Source organism: Entelurus aequoreus, linkage group LG08 (assembly GCF_033978785.1).
Source record: "Entelurus aequoreus isolate RoL-2023_Sb linkage group LG08, RoL_Eaeq_v1.1, whole genome shotgun sequence".
NCBI classification, from domain to species: Eukaryota; Metazoa; Chordata; class Actinopteri; order Syngnathiformes; family Syngnathidae; genus Entelurus; species Entelurus aequoreus.
In genome coordinates, this window is record NC_084738.1 from 4,536,117 (window position 1) to 4,556,555 (window position 20,439).

Here is a 20,439-nt window from a genome sequence, read left to right on the forward strand (position 1 = left end):
TTGAAACCGATACCGATAATTTCCGATATTACATTTTAAAACATTTATCCGTGTACACAGCGGCGTTTTAAAAAGTCATATGTTTTACTTTTTGAAACCGATACCGATCATTTTGAAACCGATACCGATAATTTCCGATATTACATTTTAAAACATTTATCCGTGTACACAGCGGCGTTTTAAAAAGTCATACATTTTACTTTTTGAAACCGATACCGATCATTTTGAAACCGATACCGATAATTTCCGATATTACATTTTAAAACATTTATCCGTGTACACAGCGGCGTTTTAAAAAGTCATACATTTTGCTTTTTGAAACCGATACCGATAATTTTGAAACCGATACCGATCATTTCCGATATTACATTTTAAAACATTTATCCGTGTACACAGCGGCGTTTTAAAAAGTCATACATTTTACTTTTTGAAACCAATACCGATCATTTTGAAACCGATACCGATAATTTCCGATATTACATTTTAAAACATTTATCCGTGTACACAGCGGCGTTTTAAAAAGTCATACATTTTCCTTTTTGAAACCGATACCGACAATTTTGAAACCGATACCGATAATTTCCGATATTACATTTTAAAACATTTATCCGTGTACACAGCGGCGTTTTAAAAAGTCATACATTTTACTTTTTGAAACCGATACCGATCATTTTGAAACCGATACCGATAATTTCCGATATTACATTTTAAAACATTTTTCCGTGTACACAGCGGCGTTTGAAAAAGTCATACATTTTACTTTTTGAAACCGATACCGATCATTTTGAAACCGATACCGATAATTTCCGGTATTACATTTTAAAACATTTATCCCTAGTAATTATGCCATATTTTACAGATGTCTATTCGCCAAATATATTTGTAAATAGTTTTGTCGGGAGTCAGGACAGATTGTTGGCAATACCCTGCTAAAATGTCTAGTTTGACAGCACGGACCACCATCCAAATAATTACATATAATAATATATTATATATCGCATAGGCCTACTTTGATGACAAGTCAAGGCCAACAGTAAAATTGTTGAGCATAACCCCATGTTGCATCCAACCTGACACACCGCATTCTCCTCCATGTACGCACATCACCATCTTACTGTGCAGAGTGCAATTCTATGAGCCAACCCACATTACGCAAAAACCACGTTACGCGTAAATCATACAGCCTACTACCATGTCAACGACACACAAAGTAGAAAATCATTACAAGTAATGTATTACATTGTGCCAAGCAACTCCTCCAATTTCAGTTGGATTTGTCAGTCCATCTTAGATAAGCTCGGGCCCAGCAAAGCCGGGTGTTGTCGATACATGTTTTTCGCTTTGCATAGTAGAGTTTTAACTTGCACTTACAGATGTAATGACCAACTGTAGTTACTGACAGTGGTTTTCTGAAGTGTTCCTGAGCCCGTGTGGTGATATCCTTTACACGCCGATGTCACTTTTTGATGCAGTAGCGCCTGAGGGATCCAAGGTCACGGGCATTCAATGTGCAGTGATTTCTCCAGATTCTCTGAACCTTTTGATGATATTACAGACCGTAGATCAGGGGTCACCAACGCGGTGCCCGCGGGCACCAGGTAGCCCGTAAGGACCAGATGAGTAGCCCGCTGGCCTGTTCTAAAAATAGCTCAAATAGCAGCACTTACCAGTGAGCTGCCTCTATTTTTTAAATTGTATTTATTTACTAGCAAGCTGGTCTCGCTTAGCTCGACATTTTTAACTCTAAGAGAGACAAAACTCAAATAGAATTTGAAAATCCAAGAAAATATATTAAAGACTTGGTCTTCACTTGTTTAAATCAATTCATTTATTTTTTTACTTTGCTTCTTATAACTTTCAGAAAGACAATTTTAGAGAAAAAATACAACCTTAAAAACGATTTTAGGATTTTTAAACACATATACCTTTTTACCTTTTAAATTCCTTCCTCTTCTTTCCTGACAATTTAAATCAATGTTCAAGTAAATTTATTTTTTTTATTGTAAAGAATAATAAATACATTTTAATTTAATTCTTCATTTTAGCTTCTGTTTTTTCGACAAAGAATATTTGTGAAATATTTCTTCAAACTTATTATGATTAAAATTCAAAAAAATATTCTGGCAAATCTAAAAAATCTGTAGAATCAAATTTTAATCTTGTTTCAAAGTCTTTTGAATTTCTTTTAACATTTTTGTTCTGGAAAATCTAGAAGAAATAATGATTTTTCTTTGTTAGAAATATAGCTTGGTCCAATTTGTTATATATTCTAACAAAGTGCAGATTGGATTTTAACCTATTTCATCAAAATTCTAAAATTAATCTTAATCAGGAAAAATTACTAATGATGTTCCATAAATTATTTATTTAATTTTTTCAAAAAGATTTGAATTAGCTAGTTTTACTCTTCTTTTTTTGGTTGAATTTTTGAATTTTAAAGAGTCGAAATTGAAGATAAACTATGTTTCAAAATGTAATTGTCATTTTTTTCATGTTTTCTCCTCTTTTAAACCGTTCAATTAAGTGTAAATATCATTAATTATTAATAATAACACAGAGTTAAAGGTAAATTGAGCAAATTGGCTATTTGTGGCAATTTATTGAAGTGTGTATCAAACTGGTAGCCCTTCGCATTAATCACTACCCAAGAAGTAGCTCTTGTTTTCAAAAAGGTTGGTGACCCCTGCTGTAGATGGTGAGATTCCTGAATTCCTTGCAATAGCTCGTTGAAAAATGTTGTTCTGACAACTTGCTCAGGCATTTGTTGACAAAGTGGTGACCCTCGCCCCGTCCTTGTTTGTGAATGACTGAGCATTTCATGGAAGCTGCTTTTATACCCAATCATGGCACCCACCTGTTCCCAATTAGCCTGTTCACCTGTGGGATGTTCCATATAAGTGTTTGATGAGCATTCCTTAACTTTCTCAGTCTTTTTTGCCACTTGTGCCAGCTTTTTTAAACCTGTTGCAGGCATCAAATTCCAAATGAGCGAATACTTGCAAAAAATAAAGTTTTCCAATTCCAACGTTAAGTATCTTGTCTTTGCAGTCTACTTAATTGAATATAGGTTGAAAAGATTTGCAAATCATTGTATTCTGTTTTTATTTATTTACACTGGTTTTGGGTTTTCTAATATTCCTGGGGATCTAAAGTATTGCATTAAGAGACACTGGTATATTTTAAAGAGCGATCCTCAGATAGGTCATGTATTTCTGGAGTTCCCAATTTTTGCTCATAAACGTGCTCCTAATTTAAGAGACAAATTAGTCAGAGCAGATTGGTTTATTCGTCTACAACATTTTCTATCATCTCTTCCCAACGGTAATTTCTCGCGTGGTATCTGTGTTCAATGTAATGCTATGATTAAAGGTGAATATTTCTCCCATCCTCATTCAGCTCATAAATTCCCTACAAAAAGCAGAATTTCCTATAGAACAAAATTAGAGACGTCCGATAATATCGGTCTGCCGATATTATCGGCCGATAAATGCGTTAAAATGTAATATCGGAAATTATCGGTATCGTTTTTTTTATTATCAGTATCGTTTTTTAAATTTATTTATTTATTTATTTATTTTTTTATTAAATCCACATAAAAAACACAAGATACACTTACAATTAGTGCACCAACCCAAAAAACCTCCCTCCCTCATTTACACTCATTCACACAAAAGGGTTGTTTCTTTCTGTTATTAATATTCTGCTTCCTACATTATATATCAATATATATCAATACAGTCTGCAAGGGATACAGTCCGTAAGCACACATGATTATTTTTTTTATTGTAAAGAATAATAAATACATTTTGATTTAATTCTTCATTTTAGCTTCTGTTTTTTCGACGAAGAATATTTGTGAAATATTTCTTCAAACTTATCATGATTAAAATTCAAAAAAATTATTCTGGCAAATCTAGAAAATCTGTAGAATCAAATTTAAATCTTATTTCAAAGTCTTTTGAATTTCTTTTAAAATTTTTGTTTTGGAAATTCTAGAAGAAATAATGATTTGTCTCTGTTAGAAATATAGCTTGGTCCAATTTGTTATATATTCTAACAAAGTGTAGATTGTATTTTAACCTATTTAAAACATGTCATCCAAATTCTAAAATTAATCTTAATCAGGAAAAATTACTAATGATGTTCCATAAAATCTTTTTTAAATTTTTTCAAAAAGATTCAAATTAGCTAGTTTTTCTCTTCTTTTTTTCGGTTGAATTTTGAATTTTAAAGAGTCGAAATTGAAGATAAACTATGTTTCAAAATTTAATTGTCATTTTTTTCGTGTTTTCTCCTCTTTTAAACCGTTCAATTAAGTGTAAATATCATTAATTATTAATAATAACAGAGTTAAAGGTAAATTGAGCAAATTGGCTATTTCTGGCAATTTATTGAAGTGTGTATCAAACTGGTAGCCCTTCGCATTAATCACTACCCAAGAAGTAGCTCTTGCTTTCAAAAAGGTTGGTGACCCCTGCTGTACACTGTTTGTTTGTCTAATCTTGAACGGGTTTGTGCTGAAAACAAAGTTTCGTTGTACTTGTGCAATGACAATAAAGACCTATCCTATCCTATCCTATCCTATCCTATCCTATCCTATCCTATCCTATCCTATCCTACTTCCTGAACGATTTGCAAATATAGAAGAAAGTGATTTTGACCAACAAATTTGAATAGTCCACTTTAGTGATGTTGAATCTTTAAAAATGTGGTGAAAAGTACTTCTTAAGAGTGTATTGATCCACTCCGTCACTTTGAAAATATTTCTTGATGATGTCTGGCCTGTATATTCTCTTGTAAACCTTTCCAATATTATGTGAAGTTATTGAATGCCTCACCCCCCCACGGCCCACGGCCCCCAAGTAAAACCTGAAGTGCCTCCAGGTCTTATGGTTGCAACCCAGCAATCTCACGGCGGTGCTCAGAGAACCACAAATGGCTTTTCCTTCACTTCCAAGGACCTAAAGGTCACTTGCTGCTCCAACAGTAACAAGACAATCAGTTTGATAGGTTAGCTAGCACACCTTATTGATCCCTGAGTAAACTCCGGCTTGGTTGGTTACTACCTTACTGAACATCTTGATGATTGTCTGTCGAGCGGCTCCTGACGCCTGATGAGGTTGACCTTCTGTTTGTGTCTTACCTCCACAGCAAGCTGTTCACCGAGTTCATCCTGAAGGTTCCTCAGGGTCGCCTGATGAAGCAGAAGCTGGACTGTCTGATAGACATTGTCCACAGCGATCTGTTTACCCATCACGGTGAGAATACACACACACACACACGAACAGAGGTGTGTCCAAAGTGCGGCTGGTAGCTAATTTTTTAACGGCACAATCGCGTTCTAATGTTAGCATGCTAACTTTTTTGCAAATTTTGCATGCATACCGTATTTTTTAGACTATAAGTCGCTCCGGAGTATAAGTCGCACCGCTCGAAAATGCATAATAAAGAAGGAAAAAAACATATATAAGTCGCACTGGAGTATAAGTCGCATTTTTTGGGGAAATGTATTTGATAAAAGCCAACACCAAGAATAGACATTTGAAAGGCAATTTAAAATAAATAAAGAATAGTGAACAACAGGCTGAATAAGTGTACGTTATATAACGTATAAATAACCAACTGAGAACGTCCCTGGTATGTTAAGGTAACATATTATGGTAAGAGTCATTCAAATAACTATAACATATAGAACATGCTATATGTTTACCAAACAATCTGTCACTCCTAATCGCTAAATCCCATGAAATCTTATACGTCTAGTCTCTTACGTGAATGAGATCAATAATATTATTGGATATTTTACGCTAATGTGTTAATCATTTCACACATAAGTCGCTCCTGAGTATAAGTCGCTCCCCCGGCCAAACTATGAAAAAAACTGCGACTTATAGTCCAAAAAATACGGTACATGTCAGCCTCTAATAGCTAGATAGATGCTTTATTACTTTCCAAAGGGAAATCCACACTTCCAGCAATTTGTAAAGTAAATTAATAATTTGTTACCTGTCAAAACCCTTTAGCATGCTAACGTTAGTATGTTTTTTTTTTTTTTAGCTAATTTCGTAGGTATACATTTCAGCCTGTAATAGATATATACTTTATTCATCTCCAAAAAGAAATTTGCATTTAATTAAAGCAGCTTGTAAGATAAAGTAATATTTTGTTACGTGACGAAAAATACCTATTAGCATGCTAGCTTTTTTGATAATTTTGCAGGTAGTGTGTACACGTCAGCCTCTAATAGCTAGATAGATACTTTATTCATTTCCAAAGAGAAATCCACATTACCAGCAGCTTTTAAAGTACATTAATAATTTACTTGTCAAATCCCATTAGCATGCTAACGTTAGTATGCTATCTTTTTCAGCTAATTTTGTAGGTATACATTTCAGCCTGTAATAGATATACCGTATTTTTCGGAGTACAAGTTGTACCGGAGTATAAGTCGCACCGGCCGAAAATGCATAATAAAGAAGGAACAAAACATATATAAGTCGCACTGGAGTATAAGTCGCATTTTTGGGGAAAATTTATTTGATAAAAGCCAACAGCAAGAATAGACATTTGAAAGGCAATTTAAAATAAATAAAGAATAGTGAACAACAGGCTGAATAAGTGTACGTTATATGAGGCATAAATAACCAACTGGTATGTTAAGGTAACATATTATGGTAAGAGTCATTCAAATAACTATAACATATAGAACATGCTATACGTTTACCAAACAATCTGTCACTCCTAATCGCTAAATCCCATGAAATCTTATAATAATAATTTCACACATAAGTCGCTCCAGAGTATAAGTCGCACCCCCGGCCAAACTATGAAAAAAAACTGCGACTTATAGTCCGAAAAATACGGTACACAAAATTTCTACCGAAATGTCATTTTTTAGTTCCCCTGCATCCTTTGATTTGCAATCTGTGGCCCTCAGTGATAAAAGTTAGTGCCATGGTTAAAGGTCATAAAAAAGTGTGCGTTCTATTTAATTGGATTCTCACAACACCAACAATGTAGAGGGATGTTCCGGAACCTCTTGTAGTAACACTTTCCTCCTCTAGAGGCACGATTGGGTTACCATGTTCCTTATTTTCTCAGTGAATAATGTTAAAGTTAAGTGTCAATGATTGTCAAACACACACTAGGTGTGGTGAGATTACCCTCTGCATTTTGACCCATCACCCTCACCCCCTGGGAGGTGAGGGGAGCAGTGAGCAGCAGCGGTGGCCGCACCCGGGAATCATTTTTGGTGATTTAATCCCCCAATTTCGACTCTTGATGCTGAGTGCCAAGCAGGGAGGTAATGGCTCCCATTTTTATAGTCTTTGGTATGACTCGAGGACTCATTTTGAAGACAAAATGTAAGAAACTATAAAAGGCTGTTCTCAATGCCTTTCCATTTGCCGAGTGTGATTACCCAGAGTACTTTGGGTGAATACGCATCCAGTAAATGGCACCCAGATGCAGTTTTTCCAAGCAAGCTCTCAGTGTTCTCCGATGGCAGCCTTTTCCTTCCCATAGGCCAAACCGGACGCCAATTAGCATATTCATGTAATTCTCTTTCACTTCCTCAGCCTTCGCACAGTTCTAGTCTTCCACAAATTTAAAGCGAAGTCATCCGTGCTAAAGCAAAGAAACCAATTTGGATGTTCTAATAAGCAAACGCATCTGAGGCGTTCCAATTCCCGAAGCTTTTGAGGAATCCATTAGCGAGCGCCGAACAGCATATGTCGCCGTGTGACTTTTTTTTGTCGTCGCCGTCCCCGCAGATTGCCGCGAGATCCTCCTGCCGCTGATGACGGAGCAGCTGAAGTTCCACCTGGAGAGGCGAGAGGAGCCCAAGGCTTGCTGCCAGCTGCTCAGCGACATCCTGGAAGTGCTCTACAGGAAAGACGTGGTGAGGAACAAACGGCCGCCTTTAATTGCGCTCCCTGCGGGCGACCTGGTGCACACCGGGAGTCCCCTGCTTAAACAAGCAGTTTACTGTACGGTGGCAGCGCTTACTGTAATTACAGTGTGTATGCACTTCCTCCCTGTGGCCTACGCTTGTGCAGTTCCAACAGCAGTAGGAAGAAGCAGGACATTCTGGATTCAACCACATTTTATTATACTTTTCTATAGAGATGAATGCTTTAAAATGTAATATCGGAAATTATCGGTATCGGTTTCAACCTCCCGATTTTCCCGGGAGACTCCCGAATTTCAGTGCCCATGGTCGGGGAGAATGGTCGCGGGGCAACCATTCTCCCGATTTCCACCCGGACAACATTATTGGGGGTGTGCCTTAAAGGCCTACTGAAAGCCACTACTAGCGACCACGCAGTCTGATAGTTTATATATCAATGATGAAATCTTAACATTGCAACACATGCCAATACGGCCGGGTTAACTTATAAAGTGACTTTTAAAACTTCCCGGGAAATATCCGGCTGAAACGTCGTGGTATGATGACGTATGCGCGTGACGAAGTCAGAGTAACGGAAGTTATGGTACCCCGTAGAATCCTATACAAAAAGCTCTGTTTTCATTTCATAATTCCACAGTATTCTGGACATCTTTTGCAATTTTTTTAATGAACAATGAAGGCTGCAAAGAAGACAGTTGTAGGTGGGATCAGTGTATTAGCAGCGGACTACAGCAACACAACCAGGAGGACTTTGTTGGAGCGCTAGCCGCGCTAGCCGCCGACTTCACCTTGACTTCCTACGTCTCCGGGCCGCCAAACGCATCGGGTGAAGTCCTTCGTCCTTCTGCCGATCGCTGGAACGCAGGTGAGCACGGGTGTTGATGAGTAGATGAGGGCTGGCTGGCATAGGTGGAGAGCTAATGTTTTTAGCATAGCTCTGTGAGGTCCCGTTGCTAAGTTGCTAAGTTAGCTTCAATGGCGTCGTTAGCACAGCATTGTTAGGGCTGGAAAGCATTAACCGTGTATTTACATGTCCACGGTTTAATAGTATTGTTGATTTTCTATCTATCCTTCCAGTCAGGAGTTTATTTCTTTTGTTTCTATATGCAGTTAAAGCACGATGCTATCACGTTAGCTCGTAGCTAAAGCATTTCGCCGATGTATTGTCGTGGAGATAAAAGGCACTGAATGTCCATTTCGCGTTCTCGACTCTCATTTTCAAGAGGATATAGTATCCCAGGTGGTTTAAAATACTAATCCGTGATCCACAATAGAAAAAGGAGAGAGTGTGGAATCCAATGAGCCAGCTTGTACCTAAGTTACGGTCAGAGCGAAAAAAGATACACCCTGCACTGTCTCTCTAGTTCTTCACTCTAACTTTCCTCATCCACGAATCTTTCATCCTCGCTCAAATTAATGGGGTAATCGTCGCTTGCTCGGTCCGAATCTCTCTCGCTCCATTGTAAACAACGGGGAATTGTGAGGAATACTAGCTCCTGTGACGTCACGCTACTTCCGCTACAGGCAAGGCTTTTTTTTATCAGCGAGCAAAAGTTGCGAACTTTATCGTCAATTTTCTCTACTAAATCCTTTCAGCAAAAATATGTCAATATCGCGAAATGATCAAGTATGACACATAGAATGGATCTGCTATCCCCGTTTAAATAAAAAAAAATCATTTCAGTAGGCCTTTAAAGCAGTGGTCTCCAACATTTTTGTAGCTGCGGACCGGTCAACGCTTGAAAATTTGTCCCACGGACCGGTGGGGGTGGGGGGGTATTTAAAAAAAAAAATATATATATATATATATATATTTTTTTTTTACATAAATAAATACAATCATGTGTGCTTACAGACTGTATCCCTGCAGACTGTATTGATCTATATTGATATATAATGTATATATTGTGTTTTTTATGTTGATTTCATTAAAAAAAATAAAAAATAATTTTTTTTTTTTTTTTTTTTTTACATTTCTTGTGCGGCCCGGTACCAATCGGTCCGCGGACCAGTACCGGGCCGCGGCCCGGTGGTTGGGGACCACCCCCTTTAAAGGCCTACTGAAATGAATTTTTTTTATTTAAACGGGGATAGCAGATCCATTCTATGTGTCATACTTGATCATTTCGCGATATTGACATATTTTTGCTGAAAGGATTTAGTAGAGAACATCGACGATAAAGTTCGCAACTTTTGGTTGCTGATAAAAAAAAGCCTTGCCTGTACCGGAAGTAGCGTGACGTCAAAGGTTGAAAGTTGAAAGGCTCCTCACATTTCCCCATTGTTTACACCAGCAGCGAGAGCGATTCGGACCCAGAAAACGACGATTACCCCATTAATTTGAGGCAGGATGAAAGATTCGTGGATGAGGAACGTCAGAGTGAAGGACTAGAATGCAGTGCAGGACGCATCTTTTTTCGCTCTGACCGTAACTTAGGTACAAGCTGGCTCATTGGATTCCACACTTTCTCCTTTTTCTATTGTGGATCACAGATTTGTATTTTAAACCACCTGGGATACTATATCCTCTTGAAAATGAGAGTCGAGAACGCGAAATGGACATTCACAGTGACTTTTATGTCCACGACAATACATCGGCGAAGCACTTTAGCTACGGAGCTAACGTGATAGCATCGGGCTTAACTGCAGATAGAAACAAAAGAAATAAACCCCTGACTGGAAGGATAGACAGAAAATCAACAATACTATTAAACCATGGACATGTAAATACACGGTTAATGCTTTCCAGCCTGGCGAAGGTTAACAATGCTGTTGCTAACGACGCCATTGAAGCTAACTTAGCTACGGGACCTTGACAGAGCTATGCTAAAAACATTAGCTATCCACCTACGCCAGCCAGCCCTCATCTGCTCATCAACACCCGTGCTCACCTGCGTTCCAGCGATCGACGGTGCGACGAAGGACTTCACGCGATCACCGATGCGGTCGGCGGCTAGCATCGGATAGCGCGTCTGCTATCCACCTCAAAGTCCTCCTGTTTGTGTTGCTGCAGCCAGCCGCTAATACACCGATCCCACCTACAGCTTTCTTCTTTGCAGTCTCCATTGTTCATTAAACAAATTGCAAAAGATTCACCAACACAGATGTCCAGAATACTGTGGAATTTTGCGATGAAAACAGAGCTTTTTGTATTTGATACAATGGCGTCCGAATACTTCCGTTTAACTAGTGACGTCACGCGCATACGTCATCATACATAGACGTTTTCAACCGGAAGTTTGGCGGGAATTTTAAAATGTCACTTTATAAGTTAACCCGGCCGTATTGGCATGTGTTGCAATGTTAAGATTTCATCATTGATATATAAACTATCAGACTGCGTGGTCGCTAGTAGTGGCTTTCAGTAGGCCTTTAAAGGCACTGCCTTTAAGGCACACCCCCTTTAAGGTTTATTGGCGCTCTGTACTTCTCCCTACGTCCGTGTACCACTCCGTACAGCGGCGTTTTAAAAAGTCATACATTTAACTTTTTGAAACCAATACCGATCATTTCCGATATTACATTTTAAAGCATTTATCGGCTGATATCGGCAGCCCGATATTATCGGACATCTCTAATAATTTTGTATGATTATTCATTTTTAGAGATGTCCGATAATATCGGTCTGCCGATACTATCGGCCGATAAATGCGTTAAAATGTAATATCGGAAATTATCAGTATCGTTTTTTTATTATCAGTATCGTTTTTTATTTTTTTTATTTTTTTTTTATTTTTATTAAATCCACATAAAAAACACAAGATACACTTACAATTAGTGCACCAAACCAAAAAACCTCCCTCCCCCATTTACACTCATTCACACAAAAGGGTTGTTTCTTTCTATTATTAATATTCTGCTTCCTACATTATATATCAATATATATCAATACAGTCTGCAAGGGATACAGTCCGTAAGCACACATGATTGTGCGTGCTGCTGCTCCACTAATAGTACTAACCTTTAACAGTTAATTTTACAAATTTTCATTCATTACTAGTTTCTATATAACTGTTTTTATATTGTTTTACTTTCTTTTTTATTCAAGAAAATGTTTTTAATTTATTTATCTTATTTTATTTGATTCATTTTTTTAAAAAGTACCTTATCTTCACCATACCTGGTTGTCCAAATTAGGCATAATAATGTGTTAATTCCACGACTGTATATATCGGTTGGTATCGGTGTCGGTAATTAAAGAGTTTGACTATATCGGCATATCGGATATCGGCAAAAAGCCATTATCGGACCTCCCTATTCATTTTAATTATGAAAGTATACTTTTTTAGGTGTTTCATACCTCCGCAAGTGCCATATAAAGTGTAGTGTATATTGGTGCAGGGTCCCACCCAGTGGCACGTGCAGATCATCATGGAGAAGCTGCTGAGGACGGTGAACAGGACGGTCATCTCCATGGGCCGAGACTCTCCTCACATTGTAAGTCAGCCTTTCTCCCTCTCTCTCTCTCGTCCTTCCCAAACACACACAAACTCCACCATTAGACACTTTCTGAATGATATCATTAGGGGCAAAGTCTTGCTTTCACACTCTGTTTGAGTGGGTTTCATCTGCCTGTCATGCTGAACCTTGCGTGTGTGTGGCGTGTGTGTGTGTTGTTTGTGTGTGTGTGTGTGTGTGTGTGTGTGTGTGTGTGTGTGTGTGTGTGTGTGTGTGTGTGTGTGGCGTGTGTGTGTGTGTTGTGTTTGTGTGTGTGACGGATCCCTCACTCATTAGCAGATTTGTGATGCCTGGCAGCAATTTGTGCATCCGTCATCGTATAAATACATTGCTCAATTTGCATGACTTTAATCCGCTTTCCGAGGCGCTCCAAAAGTACAGTGGAAGTCAACTTTATGTTTTGATTTGTTGCCTTTTTTGAACACGCTGCCTTCCCTCACATCCTATCTGTGTTCATTTGTCGAGCAACTGTCACACGACCGGCTAATACAGTTACACTTTTTATGTATTTTTGTGAGAGCAGCTTTTCTCAGGGCATTTGATAGTACATTTAAGTACTAAAGAACACAACTGTGACAAACAAAATGACAATTTTAGGTCAACTGAAGGTAAATAGAGGTAACTATTAGGTTATATATGACACAACTGGCTAGTAGGGATGATGTTTGATAAGAAATTATCGAGTTCGAGTAAGGCTGCAGCTAACGATTATTTTTCTATCGATTAATCTATAGATTATTTTTTCGATTAATCGGTTAATCTATAGATTATTTTTTCGATTAATCTATAGATTATTTTTGCCTTTTGCCGATTATTTTTTTATTCAAAATGAAGATGAAAAAATAAATGTAGGCCCGTTTTTTCAAAAGGCATGGCTTCTATTTACAAAAAAAAGAAGTATGGCCACTCAGTCAACATTGACAACAACATGACTAAATATTCTGTAACAATGTAAACATTTAAAACTTTTAACATTTAACAAAATTAAAAGTAGCTTATTTGCTTTTTAATGTGCAAATATAAAAGTCAACATCCAGTGCAAATCTTAATATTCTGCAATAGTATAAGCATTTCAAAAGTAAAAGTATTGCTTATTTTGCTTTAAAATGTGCAAAAATAAAGATAAACATCCAATACAAAAAAGTGCAAAACGAAATATTCTGTAACAACAGTGTAAACATTTCAACAAAAGTGAAAGTATTGCTTATTTGCTAAAATGTGCAAAAATAAAGATAAACATCCAATACAAAAAAGTGCCAATCTAAATATTCTGGAGCACTGTAAACATTAAATATTGCTTTTAAAATGAGCAAAATAAACATCCAGTCCAACACAGTACACAATAACCAATTCTACTCATTCCAGTGAGTGACTAACAGTTGTAATGAAGAAAGGTTAGCATGTGTACATGTTTGGTTCTTTTCTTGTTTACAATATTCCCAGCAGCTGAAAATAGGCGCTCAGAAGGGGTCGATGTGGCTGGAACTGAGAGCTAATTAGCCTTCACCTCAAGCCAGGATTGCGAGCGAGCTGAGCTGCAGTTTAAGTTTCTAGAAGGTCAACGGGCTCATAGTGATGTTACTAGTAGTTGACTGGGAGGTGTTTATTATCATTTGGGGAGAGTCCGCTGCCTGATGCTCACCTGCTAAACACCTATCTGCTCCACGCTGAAGCGCTGACTACATGCGCTCTGAATACGCACTGCTGATTGGCTGATAATGCTGCGTGTGTACCAATCAGATGGTTGTGTGGGTGGGACAATGCTGCATGTGTACCAATCAGATGGTTGTGTGGGTGGGACAATGCTGCGTGTGTACCAATCAGATGGTTGTGTGGGTGGGACAATGCTGCGTGTGTACCAATCAGATGGTTGTGTGGGTGGGACAATGCTGCGTGTGTACCAATCAGATGGTTGTGTGGGTGGGACAATGCTGCGTGTGTACCAATCAGATGGTTGTGTGGGTGGGACAATGCTGCGTGTGTACCAATCAGATGGTTGTGTGGGTGGGACAATGCTGCGTGTGTACCAATCAGATGGTTGTGTGGGTGGGACAATGCTGCGTGTGTACCAATCAGATGGTTGTGTGGGTGGGACAATGCTGCGTGTGTACCAATCAGATGGTTGTGTGGGTGGGACAATGCTGCGTGTGTACCAATCAGATGGTTGTGTGGGTGGGACAATGCTGCGTGTGTACCAATCAGATGGTTGTGTGGGTGGGACAATGCTGCGTGCTGAGACAGAGGCAGACGGAGCAAAGCAGCTTGTTAAGACTTTAGCTTAGAAACTCGTTCGGTACACCGCCGTACCGAACCGAAAGCCCCGCACCGAAACGGTTCAATACAAAACACGTACCGTTACACCCCTAGCAGATACAAATGACACATTCATGTTTTTGTGTAATGATGACAACGTATGCTCGCGCGGACGATTGACTAGTTGATGGTTTTCTTTTCAAATGTTCGTTCATAGCCGTTGTGCTGCTATGATAGGCCATTTCCGCTCGACACAGTGTGCATACAACAACATTATTAGGCCGTTTATTGAAATACTCCCACACTATTGGCATGCTTTCCCCCCCCCTCGCTCGCACCGCTCGCATCGTCTTCTTTGATCGTCTGCTTTGCGCTTCGCCATGACGGTAGTGTGACGTCATTATGCGACGCGTCGACGCACAAAAACGGCGTCGACGTATTTACGTAACCGATGACGTCGACTACGTCGACGCGTCGTTTCAGCCTTAAGTTCGAGTCTATTATCGAATCCTCTTATCGAACCGATTCCTTATCGATTCTCTTATGGAGTCCAGATAGGTTGTTGTATATGGAAAAAAACACACAATATTTGGTTTAACAAAAGCTCACTTTTATTATATAAGAAAAAAATAAAATCTAATAAATAAATAAATATTGACTGTTACCCCCCTAAAAAAATAAAATAAAATAAATAAATATTGACTGTTGTTACCCAAAGTATATTAAGTGGGATTTTTCAGAGAAACAAATATATACAGTAACACAAAAACAAGCTGTCTCTGTGATCACTATAGGTGTATAAATAATAATATAGTGTTAAATAAAATCAGTCCCTTGGGCACAAAACTGGAAATAATACAGCTCTCCAAAAAGTGCACTTCTGCTGCTATTGGAACATAACTGTTTGTTATGATGCTTTGACATTTTTGCACTTTATTTCTTTATTGAAAGAAAATTCTATGAAGAGAAAAGTTGTTTGCAAATGTGGTTACAATGCTAAAAAAATAAAAAAGTTAAAGCTAAAAAAAGAAATACACTTTATTGAGTTAAAATCTTTCTTTATAGGGGGAAAAATGTGATGTTATGAGCTAGGGAATATAACAACTACACTACCCAGCATGCAACGGGAGTGACGAGCATGCGCGGTAGCCCCAAAAAGTGTTGTTGCATGTCGTCATCTGTGAAAGTAAACGTCAAGAACTCAGCCAACACGCCTCGTCTGCATTATTTATAATTAGACAGACAACACATATACAGTGTGAAAAACAAAAGTTAAAAAAGGGAGTTGTGTTGTATATATATGTATGTGCTGCAGTGTTGTATATATATGTATGTGCTGCGGTTGCTTTAAGAACGTTGCGACAGCTGCTGTAAAGGAGGTGCGTTGCTAGCCTGGTTGCTATGTTTCCGGTTGGTCGTAAATGTGTTTGTACCCTGCTCAAATCTCTCAGTAAAGTTATTCATTGGATTATATTGTTTTGAACATTATTATTCCATTGTTTTTCCTGCTTTCGCTATCTGCGCCTAATGACTGAGCTACGTGACGTCAATTCTTGTGATGTCTCAAGGGGCATTCTGGTCGGGACGGGATTCGTTCCGAGGGATTCGAATAAAGAAGCAACTCTTTTTCTTTACTACAGTGGTCTCGATAACGGGTACCGGTTCTCAAAAAGGGATTCGAGTCCGAGGATTCGGTTCTTTTCTTATCAAACAACCGGGAAAACCGGTTTCGAGTATCATCCCTACTGGCTAGTAAATGCAAACTTTTGATTCATTTGTCTTTACAATGGCAGATTTTTGAAGTGCTGTTACATGATTTGTGGCCACAAATGAATACATTTTAGTCATGTTAGTGCAGGGGTCACCAACGCGGTGCCCGCGGGCACCAGGTAGCCTGTAAGGACCAGATGAGTAGCCCGCTGGCCTGTTCTAAAAATAGCTCAATTAGCAGCACTTACCAGTGAGCTGCCTCTATTTTTTAAATGGTATTTATTTACTAGCAAGCTGGTCTCGCTTTGCCCGACATTTTTAATTCTAAGAGAGACAAAACTCAAATAGAATTTGAAAATCCAAGTAAATATTTGAAAGACTTGGTCTTCACTTGTTTAAATCAATTCATTTATTTTTTTACTTTGCTTCTTATAACTTTCAGAAAAACAATTTTAGAGAAAAAATACAACCTTAAAAATGATTTTAGGATTTTTAAACATATATACATTTTTACCTTTTAAATTCCTTCCTCTTCTTTACTGACAATTTAAATCAATGTTCAAGTACATTTATTTTTTTTATTGTAAAGAATAATAAATACATTTTAATTTAATTCTTCATTTTAGCTTCTGTTTTTTCGACGAAGAATATTTGTGAAATATTTCTTCAAATTTATTATGATTAAAATTCAAAAAAATTATTCTGGAAAATCTAGAAAATCTGTAGAATCAAATTTAAATCTTATTTCAAAGTCTTTTGAATTTCTTTTAAAATTTTTGTTGTGGAAAATCTAGAAGAAATAATGATTTGTCTTTGTTAGAAATATAGCTTGGTCCAATTTGTTATATATTCTAACAAAGTGCAGATTGGATTTTAATCTATTTAAAACATTTCATCAAAATTCTAAAATTAATCTTAATCAGGAAAAATTACTAATGATGTTCTATAAATTATTTTTTTAAATTTTTTCAAAAAGATTCAAATTTTTCTAGTTTTTCTCTTCTTTTTTTTCGGTTGAATTTTGAATTTTAAAGAGTCGAAATTGAAGATAAACTATGTTTCAAAATTCAATTGTCATTTTTTTTCGTGTTTTCTCCTCTTTTAAACCGGTCAATTAAGTGTAAATATCATTAATTATTAATAATAACATAGAGTTAAAGGTAAATTGAGCAAATTGGCTATTTCTGGCAATTTATTGAAGTGTGTATCAAACTGGTAGCCCTTCGCATTAATCACTACCCAAGAAGTAGCTCTTGCTTTCAAAAAGGTTGGTGACCCCTGTGTTAGTGATTGTACATTTTAGCTCAACTGAGGGTCAATTTAGCTTATTAGTAGGGTAAATTTGACTTAGCCGGCTAGTGAATAGGGGACGGCGTGGCGCCGTTGGGAGAGTGGCCGTGCCAGCAACCTGAGGGTTCCTGGTTCAATCCCCACCTTGTGTCCTTGAGCAAGACACCTCACCCTTGCTCCTGATGGGTCGTGGTTCGGGCCTTGCATGGCAGCTCCCGCCATCAGTGCGTGAATGGGTGAATGTGGAAATAGTGTCAAAGCGCTTTGAGTACCTTGAAGGTAGAAAAGTGCTATGCAAGTATAACCCATTTATCATTTAAATGCAGATTTGTGAAATGTTTTATATTGGAAGCTTCGCTGAGGCTACATAAAGATGTTGTTTATGACCCCTTTGAAATAAGCCATGACTTATGACTTTGATGTGTTGTGAAGGACCAGATGGATACATTCCGTACATTGTAGACCAACTAAAGGTTTATTTATATAATTTACTTTGCTGCAAAAACAGTCCGGGGGTCTCCGTTGTGCTATTTTAGGCTTCATAATGCGCCACACATTTCCAATGGGAGACAGGTCTGGACTACAGGCAGGCCAGTCTAGTACCCGCACTCTTTTACTACGAAGCCACGCTGTTGTGACAAGTGACTTGGCATTGTCTTGCTGAAATAAGCAGGGGCGTCCATGATAACGTTGCTTGGATGGCAACGTATGTTGCTCCAAAACCTGTATGTACCTTTCAGCATTAATGGTGCCTTCACAGATGTGTAAGTTACCCACGCCTTGGGCACTAATACACCCCCATACCATCACACATGCTGGCTTTTCAACTTTGCGCCTACAACATTCCGGATGGTTCTTTTCCTCTTTGGTCCGGAGGACACAACGTCCACAGTTTCCAAAAACAATCCTCAGACCACAGAACACTTTTCCACTTTACATCAGTCCATCTTAGATGAGCTCGGGCCCAGCGAAGCCGGCGGCGTTTCTGGGTGTTGTTGATAAATGGCTTTCGCTTTGCATAGTAGAGTTTTAACTTGCGCTTACAGATGTAGTGACAAACTGTAGCTACTGACAGTGGTTTTCTGAAGTGTTCCTGAGCCCATGTGGTGATATCCTTTACACACTGATGTCGCTTTTTGATGCAGTACCGCCTGAGGGATCGAAGATCCGTAATTTAATCGCTTACGTGCAGTGATTTCTCCAGATTCTCTGAACCTTTTGATGATATTACGGACTGCAGATGGTGAAATCCCTAAATTGTTGAGAAATGCTGTTCTTAAACTGTTCAACAATTTGCTCACGCATTTGTTCACAAAGTGGTGATCCCCGCCCCCATCCTTGTTTGTGAATGACTGAGCATTTCATGGCACCCACCTGTTCCCAATTAGCCTGTTCACCTACGGGATGTTCCAAATAAGTGTTTGATGAGCATTCCTCAACTTTCTCAGTCTTTTTTGCCACTTGTGCCAGCTTTTTTGAAACCTGTTTGCAGGCATCAAATTTCAAATGAGCTAATATTTGCAAAAAATAACTAAGTTTTCCAGTTCGAACGTTAAGTATCTTGTCTTTGCAGTCTATTCAATTGAATACAAGTTGGAAAGGATTTGCCAATCTTTGTATTTTGTTTTTATTTACCATTTACACAACGTGCCAACTTCACTGGTTTTGGGGTTTGTACATTTGAAATACCAATTGTATGTAAAGATGGTGTTTATGACCCACTTAGATATAGCTTAGTGACAGAAGTGTTTTGTGAGGACTTAAAGGCCTACTGAAAGCCACTACTAGCGACCACGCAGTCTGATAGTTTATATATCAATGATGAAATCTTAACATTGCAACACATGCCAATACAGCCGGGTTAACTTATAAAGTGACATTTTACATTTCCCGCTAAACTTCCGGTTGAAAACGCCTTTGGATGATGACGTATGCGCGTGACGTATCCAGTGAAACAGGAGTATCGGTAGCCCATTGAATACAATACAAAAAGCTCTGTTTTCATCTCATAATTCCACAGTATTCTGGACATCTGTGCTGGTGAATCTTTTGCAATTTGTTTAATGAACAATGGAGACTGCAAAGAAGAAAGCTGTAGCTGGGATCGGTGTATTAGCGGCTGGCTGTAGCAACACAACAAGGAGGACTTACTTGGATAGCAGACGCGCCAGCCAAGGCTAGCCGCCAACCGCATCTGTGATCGGGTGAAGTCCTTCGTCGCGCCGTCGATCGCTGGAACGCAGGTGAGCACGGGTGTTGATGAGCAGATGAGGGCTGGCTGGCGTAGGTGGATAGCTAATGTTTTTAGCATAGCTCTGTCAAGGTCCCGTTGCTAAGTTAGATTCAATGGCGTCATTAGCAACAGCATTGTTAACCTTCGCCAGGCTGGAAACCATCAACCGGACCTCTGTAAGGCCCGGTTGCTAAGTTAGCTTCAGCGTCGTTAGCAACAGCATTGTTAAGCTTTGCCAGGCTGAGAATTATTAACCGTGTAGTTACATGTACATGGTTTAATAGTATTGTTGATCTTCTGTCTATCCTTCCAGTCAGGGATTTATTTATTTTGTTTCTATCTGCATTTGAGCCAGATGCTATCACGTTAGCTCAGTAGCTAAAGAGCTTCGTCGATGTATTGTCGTGGAGATAAAAGTCACTGAATGTCCATTTCGCGTTCTCGACTCTCATTTTCAAGAGGATATAGTATCCCAGGTGGTTTAAAATACAAATCCGTGATCCACAATAGAAAAAGGAGAGAGTGTGGAATCCAATGAGCCAGCTTGTACCTAAGTTACGGTCAGAGCGAAAAAAGATACGTATTT

At 38.4% G+C, this 20,439-nt stretch overlaps 1 protein-coding gene across 1 annotated transcript in view; it reads left to right on the forward strand.

Annotated features, from left to right (window-relative positions):
• The window catches only part of dock1 (dedicator of cytokinesis 1), a 483,186-nt gene that overhangs the window by 164,218 nt on the left and 298,529 nt on the right, over positions 1–20,439 (forward strand). The window contains exons 25-27 of the mRNA XM_062055356.1: positions 5,152–5,258; positions 7,773–7,900; positions 12,251–12,346. Of these exons, the coding sequence (XP_061911340.1) occupies positions 5,152–5,258; positions 7,773–7,900; positions 12,251–12,346 (331 nt within the window). The remainder of the gene's footprint in view (positions 1–5,151; positions 5,259–7,772; positions 7,901–12,250; positions 12,347–20,439) is intronic.